This window comes from Rhinolophus sinicus, linkage group LG03, assembly GCF_036562045.2.
Source record: "Rhinolophus sinicus isolate RSC01 linkage group LG03, ASM3656204v1, whole genome shotgun sequence".
NCBI lineage: Eukaryota > Metazoa > Chordata > Mammalia > Chiroptera > Rhinolophidae > Rhinolophus > Rhinolophus sinicus.
In genome coordinates this window covers 147870699-147885760 of record NC_133753.1, presented here as the reverse complement: position 1 = coordinate 147885760, position 15062 = coordinate 147870699, and the positions used below count along the sequence as shown (strand labels likewise).

Genomic DNA, 15062 nt, shown 5'->3' with positions numbered 1-15062 from the left:
GTTTTGTAAGGTGGTGGGCTCTAATTGGTTTTGGAATTTGGCATTTTGGGGAAATGAAAATGTGTCACAATTATTAGAATTATATCTTCATGAGTTTTAACATTTTAGATATTTAGGGTCGATTTTTAAAAAACTGGTAAATGTTTCAGAATTAACCTTTTAAAATCTCAAAACATGTTTTAAAAAAAAATTTCGGTTATGTTTGATATTTACTATTTCTTATTTTTGTTGAAGGTAGGCGTTGTGAAGCAAATGGAAACAGCAGCATTAAAGGCCATTGGGGACAACAAAAGTTCACTCTTTTCCCGGAAATTGACTGCTCTTTATACGAAATCTACGCTTATTGGAGAAGATATCCTTTTGGAATAGGATTTTTTCCTTGAATGTTACAAATATTTGTTTTCAATAACTTTTTAAAAGCTATTATTTGAATGGGTACCTTTTGAATGAGATTAGGTGGCATGGTTACTTTGACCGTTGATTAGTACACTGTTGAAGAGGGAAGGGTTGATAATGGTGGAAAGAAGCATTTTTCAAATACCATGGTAGAAGGAGAGTTCATCATACTTTTAGAGCAAGAAGAAAAGAGAACCTGATAAAAAATGATGACAGGTTAGCGACTGATTTGAAATCACGTCTTCCCTCCACCTGTGTGGTCAGTGGTTAGGTACTTAGGGCCTATCAGTTACTACAGATCTTCCTAAGACAAGACCTAAAAAATAACTTACTAACTTTAAAATGAGAAAACTATAAAGTTAACACACAATTACCTGCTTATAAAACATAATTGAGGATATCTTCATTAATTGTTAGCTTCATAAAAATTTTATTATCTTTGAAAACGGATTATAGGTGAAGCTTTCTCACTTTGCAAGAATTTTTAGTGTGCACGAGAATTGCCCCCAAATGTATGGTCATTCATGAATTCATTGAGTTCCTTGAAGTACAATTAATAGCAAGGTCTTAAAATTCTGTTGATTTATTAGAACCAAATAATTATATGTAAAATGAGATAAGAGTATATTTTAAAATGTGTACTGTGGTATGGTATAGGATCAGGTCTCAGGATAATAGATTTTAAGAATAAGGTCTTAAATGATACTCTATGAAAGTAATATTTCTGTTGCAGTTTATTACAAATCTACTTTTTTAGAGACCTGCGTAGCTTTAATCCAAATTATGAAGACTGTTTTGTTCCATTAATGTCCTGAATAGGGTATGGCGATCACCCAAAATGAATCCTGAACCATTAGCAGCTCTGTGTTACTCTAAGCTGATCAGGCTGTAAGAATCTGGTAATTTTATTGTTTGTATTGCCTGAACTTGAGTTTCCTACTCAAAGTCTCTTCCTAAAATAGTACCCCTCCCCGCTTCTCTTTTGCTGCTGCTATAGCTCTTGTCTGTTGGTGCCCAAATTGGATGTTCCCAGATTGACTTCATCTAAAATCAGCATTGATCCCTGAAAATTTAATTAATGGACTCACTACACACATGCGTGCACACATACAGATACACGTAAATATGTTTCTGTTTTCTGATTTTCTTTTCTCATGTCTTCTTTCAAACATACTTTTGCTATTTCTGAGAGCTATTAGGTACTTCAAAGGAGGAAAGTAATTTATACCATTTTAGTGTATTCATGCTTTGACTTGTGGAATTAAACATTAGGGGATTGTTAAGGATTCAAGTCTCAGCATCATTCAGGCAAGGAAGAGGGCTGACATTTGTGCTTGTGTAAAGTCTGAGGTACTCTCCTGGGCCCTTTAGAAGTGAGAAGATGTATTTGTCTGTCCTCATGAGCCTTTTAGCTTAGGGAAGCTAAGGCATGTAACTGTGATCAGAGTAAAACAGAAGAATGAATGCTGTGTGGAAGATTTTTGTACGGAGCAAAAATGCCTGGAAAATGAACCATGAATTTAAAGGAGAAAACGGTTATTATTAATGGGGATGTAGCATATATTTTTCTTTAACAATTATTACATGTGAATCCTTTAGTCAAGCTGGATGATGCTGTAAATGTTGATGAGATAATGACTGATACTTCTTCCAGCTATCTTCTGTGTATCTGTGAAAATAAGGAGAATGTTAAAGACAAAAAAAAGGGGAACATTTTCATTGGAATCATGGTAAGTACTTTGTAGTTGAAGAACAAATGACAGATGTTCATAGTATCTCAAAATATGAGCAATCATGTATGGTTTATAATGAGAATGCCTGATGAAATGTGCCCTCAAGCAATTGTACTAGAAAAACATTTTCCTCATAATTTTATATGTTAAATCACTAGTTGGCAATTTTCTCAGATGGCTACTTGGCACTCTGCTGCCATGGAGAGATCCAGGTAATTTCTGTCCATGTGCTCCAGCAGTTTAGGGTGGAAGATAACAGATGCAGTGACAGCAGGGATGTGGACAATACACAGCAGAACAAAACACTAAACCAACACGTGTGGATAGCAAAGGGTTTCATTGGATTTCCTCCAGGGGTTTGAAATTAAACACAAATGATTATGGGGGTATCATGTATAGATTTGGAGGAAAGGATAGTTGAGGGGAAATGATAGTTGGCATTTTTAATTACTATTTAATTAATATTGTGAATATTATCAGTGTTTCAGACATATGTAATTTGTGAATCATAGTTTTAGTGATCTTGCCTCCTGGCAGTTTGTGAGTAAATGTGCCTGCTTACAGTCTACCTGGACTCTGTTCAAAATCTTAGACTGTTTAGGGCCTTTCAAAACTGTTAAATTCCCTTGTTTGGTTGTAGGTTAAGCAGAAGTAGGATTCCTTGCCTAATTAATAACAAATTCTCTTTGTTTTTCCAACTTTGCAATCTGAAGCCACAATATCAAAAATTCTTACAACCCAGATGTCTCCAAAGTACCTTTTAATACGTTGTTGTAGCTTCATAACTCTGTGCTAACTTGACATTTGCTTAACCAATAAACCTTTCTCTCAGGGAGTTAGCATTACTGTTGGGTGGCTCTAAATGATACTTTTATCCTTGAGGAGCATTTTTTTTAATCTAGCCATAGGCACTTGGATCTATTTACAAATAGCAAGGTTATTTGCTTTTAAGCTTTAACATATGTAATGTGCTATTTTATATTTACCTGAAACTCAGTGTAAAGGACAGTTGATAGTCGACAAGTCCTACTTAGTGCTTTTAGAAATACCCTCTGGCCTACTGCCAAAGTTAACCATAGTGTAGGAACTGGGACGTGAGAAAAATGAGAAATGATAGTTTGCCTTTCAAGCATTTACTTGGGTCTGTCCTTGACCTCAGTGACCACTTTTGGGTTGATGACAGCCAGAGGTCTGGGTCCAGGCTGCACCTTTCTTTTGAGCTCCAGGCTCCTGCTTCCAACTTTATACTGGACAAGGCACTCAGAACTTTGCCCGACTTCTCAAACTCAGTGTGGCTGCAATGGATCTCTTCTTCCTTTACCCTCAGTACTGTTCTTGCTGGGTTTTTCCTGACTGTGATGAGTGCCACACGTTCCTCACACACTCCTTTAGGGGTTATCTTTCCGTACTGATAGTCTAAAATCAAAAGCTTTACTGTTGTAGTACCACTGCGATCAGGCCCCCTACCTTCAGTCTGGGCAATGCACTTCTACGCAGACTGACTAGGTTTCTTAGTGTCACATCATACAGAGTGATAGATGTTGCAGGTATTACAATATAGACCATTTCTCTGATTTAAAAAAGCAAAGGGGAGTTTGTCTGGCTGATAAATTTGTTACTTGGACTTCTAGAAATAGCTTTTGTAAATGTTTGGTTTGTACATTGGAAAATAAATGTATATGTATGCTAATGTACTTACAGTTCAGCTATCTGGGCCCTAGAGATAGAATTAATGAAGTTGCTTTAACCAAAAATGAAGAATTTAAAAAATTATAAAATGCATTAAAACAATGCATAATTCAGTGTAATGTGAGGCAACCACTCAGGTCAGGAAATACAACACTGCCTACAGAAGGCCCCCTTCCCTCCAGAAATAATTGTAATCCAGAGTTCTGTGATAATTTCCTTTCATTTAGTTCCAGTTGTACCACCTTAAACTATATACAAATGTAGACCTGTGTAATTTTTGGGGTCTTCTTTTGTTTACAAACTACTATTTGAATATGAGATTTATTTACTTATTTACATGTACCTGTAGCATTTCTTTCATTGTCAATTGTAATGTATTTCATTTTATAAACTACAGTTTGTTTGTTCCTCTGTTGATGTACATGTGGGTTCCTTCTAGTTTTGGTTGTACAGAGAATGCTGCTATAAACCTTTTTGTACATGTCTTCTGGTATGTATGTCTTCTGGTATACATCTGAGTTTTTCAAGAGTATGTACTTAGGAGAGAAATTGTTGCGTTATGGCATTCCCTAGAAAATGCCAGACTGTTTTCAAAAGAGATTGTGTCAGTTTATTTTCCCTTAGCAGCGTATGAGTGTAGGGATTGGTTATTTTTCTTCCCGTTAGCTAATACGGTCTGTAACCAGCCCCATGCATTTCTTAAGCATCTGTAGTGGATAAAGTTGTGGCCTGTGGAGTCAGACCACGTAAACCTAGGTTCTGAGACTTTATGGCCCTGTGACCGTGGGCAAATTATTTAACAACTCTTTGCATCTCTTTCAAACCATGATCTTTTCCAGCTTATCTTTGCTATTATTGTCTTGGGATGATAGGAGGTGGCTTTTAGTTATCATGGTTGTTTCCCTGGATAGACTGTCTACTTGCGGTTCATTCAGTTTGTTATATTTGATTTTTTTTTTTTTTTTGGTAAAATTATGCTCTTTACTTAATTTTATGTAATGAAATAGTAATTTACTACTACTGTGTGGCCAGGTTACTAGGAATATGTCACTTACTACTTTTAGTGGTGACCATTGGTATTTGTGCAGTGCTTTACAGTTCATAAAGCATTTATGTTTGTTTTCTAATTTGACCCTTTCAACAACCCTATGAGGGAAGTAGGCTGGTTTATTCCCACTGAGAGAGAAGGAACCTGAGGATTTGGTGACTTGTCACAGTCACTCCATCAGGTTTGCTAGATCCCGGACTTGGACTCACGGTGTCCCTCTAAAATCCCATCTAGCGTAGTTTAGATATTGGTGAATCTGACTTCTTGGAAAGCAGACAGGTTTTCAAACACTTTAGAAATGGAATACATCCTAGTGAGTATATCATCTTTGCTGTTTCCATGTTTATTTATGCTGTGTCATAGTTATAACTAGGAAAAAATATTTTTTGTGACATTATATTTCTATTTGCTTTCAGGGAGTGCAGCCTGCCACAGGTGAGGTTGTGTTTGATAGTTTCCAGGACTCTGCTTCCCGTTCAGAGCTGGAAACCCGGATACTGTGCCTGCAGCCAGTGGAGCTGCTGCTTCCATCACACCTGTCAGAGCAAACAGAGATGCTCGTCCACAGAGCCACAGCTGTTAGGTAAGGTGGCACATCACTGGAGAATAATGCTAATTCTGAAACTGAGGTCTAATTCCAAACTTGGTACTTGTTAAGCTTGTTAAAAAGTTTTTACTTATAAAAATATTTCAACGGTAGTAGTAGAAATTTCAAAAAGGAAAAACGGAATGACCCGTACTGTTACCTTCATGTGGGATTTTAGAAGTTGATTTTGTTTTTAAGGGGTTTAATGGGATTATTTGGTAATTAATGTTCCATTTCTGGAGATACTGTTTAAAGTTCATTTCTTAGAAAGTTTATATAATTTTGACAACGCTGTATCAGTGCTACAGATTTCAATTTGTGGCTATGTCCATGAGTTTTATTTATTAGGTCTAAGGTCACACCTCTTATTTATGAGGCAGTATGTGAAGAAGATATGGTGTGGTCTGTGTCTGGCAGAGTTTATAACCTAACAGGAGAGGAAGATGTGAACGTACCTAACTGGATTCAAAAAGCGTGATGTATTAAGTGACAAGCATGAACGTGCCTGCCGCCGGGAGGAGTGTAGTGGGAGAAGAGACCGGAAAGGTGGCTGGGGATCCAGTGAAGAGGACTTTGTATTTGAGGAATTTGGGCTTTAGACTACACAGGAGATCCCATAAGGATTTTCATTTAGTAGGTTGACAAATCACTTAGAAAATCAAACTAATTGATTAAGTGAAGTTCCATATGTTTCTTTGTTCTTAGAGTTAAGAATGTTCCTTTTTCATTTGATTTGAATGTCTTTCAAAGTAGCGTTCATAATATATTTTTCTGATTATAACACTAATCCATATTTATTTAGGAAAAGTTGGGAGTTACAAAAAAAAGATAAAACTAAGTCAAATCCTCCTACCCAGAGATAATTACTATTAAACACTTTGGTATATTATTTTCATGTATGCATTTCACCTTTTTTTGTTTATGAACTTGGATTCATATTGCAAAATCAATTTTATATCCTGTTTTTTATTTACCTAAAATTTCCCATATATTTTTTACTTTATTATGGAAATTTTCAATCATATACAAAATTATACTAAATAATATAGTGAACCCCCATGAATCTGTCAACCAGCTTCAACATTTTTCACCTCAGCCAGTCTCATTTCATCCATGCCCCTTACTCCCTCCCTGCTTGGATTATTTATTTGAAATAAATCCTAGAGAACATCATTTAATCTGTTACTATTTCAGTGGGTACTCGTGAAAACCAAATGACTAGATAACGTTCTGTCATATGAATGGATCATAATTTATTCCCCTTTGATTTTGCATTCATTTATTCAGTATTATAAATATTGCTATAATGAATATCCATGCATAGAAATATTTGTGTGTATTTCTATTTCCTTAAGTTAAATTCCTAAAAGGTGGACTTACTGGGTCAGAGGGTATAAATATTTATAAAGCTTTTGATTGCTTGCTAGGATTGGTAATATCAAGTTATACTTCCACTACTATATTATAAGAGAGTTGTTTGAACCCTTGCTAACATTCGGGGTGATTATTTAAATAATCTCTGCCAATTGGATAGATGGAAAATTCTGCATCAAGTTCCCTTATTTTGTTCTTAATCCTTTTCTGACAGTGAGTTCAAACTTGAGTAATTAAAAGAGTGTAGACTTTTAAGGGGTATTGCTCTCAAAGAGCTAAAAGATTTAAATGTTTTAATTTTTTTAAACATGGTTTTCTAAAACTTTATTTCTAATATTTCATGTCTTTGGTTTTCATTTTTCTTTATAACTCACTGTATATTTGCTTAATTCAGATATACAGTTGACCCTTGAACAATGCGGGGATTAAGGGCACCAATCTCACCCCTGTAGTCAGAAATCTGCTGCATAACTTTTGACTCCCCCCAAACCTAACCACAGTTCATTAAGTTTTTATATCTGTGGGGCACTGGTTCCAGGATCCCCCATGGTTACCAAAACCCACGGGTGTATGTATAGAATATGGTATAGAATAATGTGTACAGTCAGCCCTCCACATCCTCAGGTTTCCAGCTTTGGATCGAAAATACTGTTTTCAATCCGGGATTGGTGGAATTTGTGGATGTGAAACCTGTGGCTATGGAGGCTGACTGTATTTATTGAAAAACAAAAATCTATGTATGAGGGGACCTGCACAGTTCAAACACATGTTCAAGTGTTAAATGTAATTGAGACTAAAGTTGATCATTTGATCTAACACTTTCATTTCTGATTATTTTAATAAAATAATAAAGGCAAAATTCAATACAGTATCAAAATATTCCACAAAGATATTGCTAAAACTGAATTATTTGGCTGGCAGACAGTATTGCCTGGTGATATTCCTAAATGTTTATTCATCAAATGAGGTTTAAGAACCATTTGACATACCAAAGATAGTTTGAGTGTCATATGTGGGTTTTCCAAATTCCATGACTGTCTTTGTCTTGTTTCTTTCTTTCTTTTTTTTAAAGATTTTTATTAAAATATAGCCAGCATACAATATTATATCAGTTTCAGGTGTACATCATAGTTATTCAACATTTATAGACCTAAAGAAGTGATCATCCTAAGTCCAGCTACCATCTGACGCCGTACCACGCTATCACAATATTGTTGACTATGTTCCCTGTGCTGTACATTACATCCCCATGACTTATTTGTTTTATACCTGAAAATTTGAATTTCTTATTTCCCTTCACCTTTTTTTCCCCTTTTAAAAATTTTCAATTACAGTTGACACTCATTTTATATTAATTTCAGGTGTACGGCATAGTGGTTAGACATTTATATAATTAAGGAAGTGATCCCCCTGACTAGTACAGTTTCTACCTGGCTGCCTTTGTCTTGTATTAATTTGCACTTTTCTGGTTATCATTGAGAGTATTAATTTTTCCTGTGTTTTCCCGACCACATGTAATTTTTATTTTATTTGCATATCAGACTAAGCAAAGTCACAAGTTAATGCATATTTCTTGGGGTGTCTAAAACTAGTCTATATCTAAGGACAGAATGGATTAGTGGAGATTCTAAAGTCAAATGGTCAAATAGTGTGGCAATTGTGACGTAGGATTAGGGTTGGAGAATTGGCTCTTCCTCATAGTGACTGCGGGTAAATTACTCAACTGTGTTGCCCTTCAGTTTCCTTTTCTTTAAAATAGGGATAAGAGTGCTTACCTCATAGGATTATTAAATCAATTATAGGTGAAGTGCTTCAAATAATGAGTAGCATAGAAAGTTCTCAATAGCAAAGCTATTCTTTTTCTTTTCCTATCAGCCATTCTTTTAATACTGCCTCTCCTCCGTTCTCTTCTGGAACTCTACCAAAAGAAGTATGTTGGACCTTCTTATTTTGCTCTCTGTGCATAGCCCTTTATGATGTCATCTTCCACATACAGCTGTTTCTCATATTGTTTTTGGCCCTTGGGGATTTCCTTTTTTTTTTTTTGGCTGTATTTAAAAAACATTTTTGATGATACTGTGTTTTAATTCATTGTATCTATGTGTTTTTAGTAGCCTGGACCAATTAAGTCCTCCACGCTTAAGGTAGCATTCCATTATTTTTATACTTAGATCTCTCCCCATTCTGAGAATACTTCAGTAATCATCTACATTTTATTTTAGTCAATTTATTTTTCTTTTAATTTAATTTGTAGTGTTCAACTTTTAAATCACTTTTTCTTTATTTTGTTTTACTGTGTGAGGTGTGGTCCTACCTTAATTTCTCCCCTGAGTACTAATGGTTCCATTTCGGCTGCCATAAACTTAGCCTTTATTAATCTGATGTACAAATCCAGCCACAATAAAAAAGAAAAGGAAAAAAAAATCAGTAATGGGGATAGAGAAAGCTTTTAATTAGGTAGGTATGAATAACATAGCTTGCCAAAATTCTGTTCTGTATTTACTACCAATAAACAGTATAGCATTGAATTTTCGAGGAGAAAATTTTGTTTTTGGTGGTATCACCTTGTCCATTTTAAAATGATAGGTAGATTCTTGTGTCTTAATCTTAGAATCCCTTTTTTCTTTTGCTGTAAACCTGAAGGTAAAAATAGCAGTTTTTGTCAGTTACTGATTGATATTTTATTAATATTGAAGAAATAAAGCTGTGTGAAAAAAAGGTAGAAGAATGGCTTGGAATTATAGAATTTACATTTTAAAGTACATACATATTTGGGTTTTTTTTTTTTGTATTCTTAACTTTGACCACAAGAGGTCTCTAAAGGATTTTGTAGTCTGTGGATTACAATTTAAAGACTACTGAAACCTCACATTTATTCTTATTCCTCAAGGTATAGACTTACTTACTTTGTATTATAAGGTAACTTAGACTAACTGTAAGTAAAAGGTGGTACTAAGCTAAACTTTTTATTTCTAAATAATGATAAACTACCAATTTTTCTTAGGTTAATTAACTTTATTTAAATATGTTTATAAGATTTCAGTTTGAATCTTAGGAAATCAGTCTTATTATCTTGATTGTTACCCTTCCTGTTTGTCTTGAGAATATATACAGAGCCCTTTAAAAAGATCAACTACAAAATTTACATTAAGGTGATATAATGGGAAATTCTGCTTTTCTTTTTTGAGATTTCCATTATGATAGTTGAAATAATTTTATAAGTAAGAACTTTTTAACAACTTTAATAAGTACCAGTTTTGTAATTAAATGTAGTTTCAGAATGCTGTCATGATGATTAAGTCATACTACTTTCTTATGAAGTTTCTCCTTCCTTGCTTGTTATAAAAAAAATTAAGTATTACAGTTAAAAATGAAAAGTACTTAAAGGAAACTCAGTACCAACTGAATTCACAGCACCAGAGAAGGGCATAAGTCATGGGCAGAGTCCGAGGGTGAAAGAGGAATGACTCTGGAGCAGGGATGGTTAGTAGGTGGGTTGAACAGGTAGAGCCAAGTTGAACCTGGTTTACTTACTTACCTGATAGAATTCTAAGTGGTTCACAAATAAACATTTTTTACTTTCATAGTTAAATATTTACTTATGGTGTACTAAAATGTGCAATTAGTAAATTAAACCTGTGATTTCATAAATTTTTTAGGTTGTAGAAAGAATCTTTAAGTTGATATTTGAGTTAAAAAAATGCGGGTTGATTTAACAAAAACTATTGGATTGTAGTAGTAATGTGCTTGTAGATGTGGCAACATATTTGAAGGTGGAGGGGGAATCACTTAAGTTAGGAAAATGTGTTGGAGCACATTGTAGGGGCTATATATGTCACATTTGTCTTGTCATTTTGATTCTGTATGTGTGTTAAAAATAAATCCAACGTATGAGGTGTGATCAAACAGTATGGTGAATGTTTAAATAAAAAAAAAATTATTACAGTAAAAGACACATTGCCATTAATCCCCCTCAAAATATCCCCCTCACTTCAAACACACTTAACCCATCGTTCTTGCCACTTTCTGAAGCAGTTCTGGAAGTCCTCTTTCCTGAGTATCTTTAGTTGCGCTGTTGTGGCTGACTCAATATCCTGAATCATTTTGACTTTGGGGAAGAGCCAGAAGTCGCACAGTGTCAGATCCGGTGAATAAGGTGGTTGAGGACACACCGTAATGTTTTTTATTTGACAGAAATTGCCATATACCAGAAACGATGTGTGACATGGAACATTGTCATGATGGAGGATGATTTACGGCACACTTGAAGACATACCTTCTCTCAACCGTAGCTCACACTTGACTGACTGCACCCAGCAAGTTGAAATTTGTCACACACTGTTACTAAGGTTCGACGCGCCGATTCCCTATTGAAGATCCCTGCCTTTCTGTTGGATGGCACTCAGCAGCATTCACCGTATTTTGTGATCACAGTGGAAAGGCTCCGTGTCACACATCGCTTCTGGTACAGCAGATTTCTGTCAAATAAAAACATTATGGTGTGTCCTCATCTACCTTAATTACCAGATATGGCACTGTGCAACTTCTGGCTCTTCCCCAAAGCCAAAATGACCCTGAAATGTAAACATTTTGAATCAATTCAGGACATGGAGGCAGCCATGACAGTGCAACTAAAGACACTCGTGAAATAGGACTTCCAGAACTGCTTCAAAAAGTGGCAAAAATGATGAGATAAGTGCATTCGAAGTGAGGGGGTGTATTTTGAGGGGGATGAATGGCAGTGTGTCTTTTACTGTAGTAAATATTTTATTTAAACATTCACCATATTTTGTGATCACCTTGTAAATGGGACCATTGCTTGAATGAAAAAAAGAATCTAAACCAGAGTTTTAGAGAAATAGGGATGTTAATTTGAGGCCTAGAAATGGCATTGAAACTCCCTGAAGATGGGTTACTTTCCATTTTTCATAATAGCTTACCTTTCTGATTAAGGTATTTTATTCTTCCTTCAAGTTTATTTTATTAATTTAGCTAGCTAGCGGTAAGTTTTATTTGATTATTTTTTTCTTATTCCTAAAAAAATCTGTATTGATAGATGTTTCCAGTAGGTTCTCAACTTACTGATACATCCTCTGATTTGCATAATATTATACATTCATTCTTAAAAACATTTATTGGGTGCTTGCTGTTTGCCAAGTTCATTATTAGATGGTGAAGATATAAAAATGAATAAGATCCCTACCTTCCAGATTCTTACAGTCTAAGGGATAGTAGTCATGAAAATAAACAATTACAGTGCAGGTACAGATTGTTAAGGTCTTACGGTGTGACTGGTAGTATTAGAATGCCAGCCTTATGCTTGAAGAAGTTAGGTGAGGCTTCCCAAAAGAGTCTTCCAGAACTGAGACTGAAGAATGACAGGAAGGAAGATGGGGATGTGAGAGAGTATGGTTTTCCTAGAGAGCAGAAGCTAGTTTGGTTGGCAGCTCTGCCAGGGTGTGCATGGCAGCCTGAGGCAGGACAGATGTGGGGTTTGGGGAGAAAGGTAATGTAAGTGAAAGAGAATCAAGGGTAAGACAATGGAGAGAAAGCAATATTAAAGAAAGGTTGGAAAAAAAATTTCCTGGGAAAAAGACTGAGGAAGGATGGCGGTGGTAGAAACAATATCATAATGATCTTTTGTGTGCCCAGCACCTATCAGTGTAGCTCGAATATAGTAGGTACTTAATACATGCTTGATGAATCAATGATGAAACAAGTGACATTTAGGATAAGGAGAATAATGAGTATTTCCCATTTGTTTTTCTTAGGAAAAACGATTTGGGTTTTGTAAACATAGATTGTTGGAGTAGCTGGAAATTTATACATATAACATATATAAGGATAAATGTGTATCTAAACGGTATGGATGTAGCCAACTCATTTACTTCTTTTGAAGCCATATTAATTCCCTATCATTTCTTCCTTGTTGTTTGTATTCTTCAAAAAATATATAAAAAAAATTAACTTTAAATTAGTTTGTTTAAGCTTCCTAACATACCCTTACGGTAAATATTAATAGAATCTACATGGTTAAGTTATTCTGGACAAGGAGTTAAGTAATTATTTTAAAGATTGATATTGATGATAACAAGGTCCCCTCATCTTTGGCACTTTAAATCTTTTCTGCTCATAGGACATCTTTTTTCCCCCCCGTCTTTCTGTTCTTTCTCATCTTTCTCATTCCTTGTTTCTAGACTAGAAGATAAATATAAAGTTCACTCCTGTGTCATTCTGGTTCATTATATTTATTATATAATAATTTCACTTTACTATTTGGAAAATTTAGAATTAAAAAATTGATTGTGGTAGTAGAGATGAAAGTGAATTAAGTAGCCAATATATATCTTATTATACACAGTAGGAAATGTTTGTCTCTAGGAAAACATTAAAGAGAAAGTTGTCTTAAGAAAAATCTGTTTTATATTGATTTCCTTTTAAAAAATATATTAATTCCTTCTATGGTGGAAATGCCATTGTATTTTGAGTAGTTTTCTTGGTACCGATAGTTTTTATATATCTAGTTAACACTTTTAATTGGTGTGCTTAATACATATATATGAAAATCCAGGTCTTCAAATGACAAATTAATAGGTGATAGTTATTCTACAAGTGTTTGCTATGGGGCTTATCTAAAAAAGGAACCTCCTGTGCATTTCATTGAGTGTAACTCTACAGGAATATCTCTACTTGAACAGCATAAATATAATAGGTTTATTGATAGTATTTTCCCCAAAAATAAGACCTAGCCGGGCAATCAGCTCTAATGCGTCTTTTGGAGTAAAAATTAATATAAGGCCTAGTGTTATTTTACTATAATGTAAGACCAGGTCTTATCTAACATAAGACCGAGTCTTATATTAATTTTTGCTCCAAAAGACACATTAGAGCTGATTGTCTGGCTAGGTCTTATTTTCGGGGAAACGCGGTAATAGTTGAATAGGAAGAAACAGCATTTGAGGAGTCCGTACGAATGACCTTACTGATTATTATAGACAACTATCAAGGCAGGGCCAGACTGTTTAAATAGAAAGTTCGGAAGCAATTGTGTGAGAGTGCAGATGTTTTACTACTTCTGTTTTTGTAAATACACCTATTCATTTGGGGTTGAAGATTTAACTGCATAAAATGTCCTAATTAACTAAAACATTTTATTCCGAAGTTACAAGATCACCAAGGTAGTAAGTGGCAAAGCCCACTAGATCCCTAGTTCTGATAAGCCCACCTTTTACTATTATTAAGATATAAACCAATAGCAAAATAAAATACAAACATCTCAATAGAACTCTTATTACAGGTAGCCTTTGTCCTTAGAATCTCTTCAAAAACATTTTTTTCCACCTCCATAATTCAGAGAGGTTACTTTCACTTTCTTCCTTTCTAGCAGAGTTTCCTTTCACTATCTACCTTAAATCAGAAACTTGAGGCTTGTTTGGTTCAGAGCCCCTCTGGGCTTGCTTATCTCTGAACGTTGTGGACTTACACTTATCCATTAGTCTTTTCAATGACTCCTTCCTATCAAACCTCCTGCTGAGGGGAGATTTCTTAGCAAACGCTTGTAGAATAACCATTTCCATTATTTGTCCTGATTATTGTGATATTATTCTCTTATCTCTTGTTTTCAGGCTAAGAATTTGTTCTCCCTCCCATCCTCTTGTGTGTTCTTTTTAGCCCCTAGCCCAAGTCTTGATCCCTCTAGCAATAAAAGTCTGTGAAGTCCTGGTATGTTTTTCTCCGCTATCCCATTTTTCTTCTCTCCCACCCTATTACTCCCTCCCTCCCTTTTTCCTTCTCTTCTCTCCTTCTTTAAGAAAATCACCTGTCTAGTATTTGATTTAATGTATAATTCTATTTAATATACATAATACTGAGGTTAATGACGTTTCCCCAGATTTGCTTGGGAGCTCCCCACACCCCGGCAGTTCAGAAAACTGGCAAGTTCCTAGGACTCTTTCCATCAGTGTCATCTGGCAAGTTCCTAGGACATCCTAGTGGATTATGAAAGGTGCAATGACCACTTAAAAAAACGGATAGAATAGTATAGAGTTGAAGATAGATGAGTGCATTGTATGTAATAAGCTGAGTATTGTTTTATGAAACTTTGTTTTTCCATTTGCTAATACATCCTAATCCTGTTTTTAAAGTTGCTTTAAATAGGGACAAACTGATTTCTGGGCGTTCCTGTTAACAATAAATCAAATGATGTATACAAATAACGTATCAGCTGAGGAATGTT

At 35.0% G+C, this 15062-nt stretch overlaps 1 protein-coding gene across 1 annotated transcript in view; it reads left to right on the top strand.

Moving 5' to 3' along the window:
* Nucleotides 1–15062, top strand: part of MSH3 (mutS homolog 3) — a 143459-nt gene that overhangs the window by 9814 nt on the left and 118583 nt on the right. The window contains exons 6-8 of the mRNA XM_074328782.1: nt 235–352; nt 1981–2126; nt 5283–5449. Of these exons, the coding sequence (XP_074184883.1) occupies nt 235–352; nt 1981–2126; nt 5283–5449 (431 nt within the window). The remainder of the gene's footprint in view (nt 1–234; nt 353–1980; nt 2127–5282; nt 5450–15062) is intronic.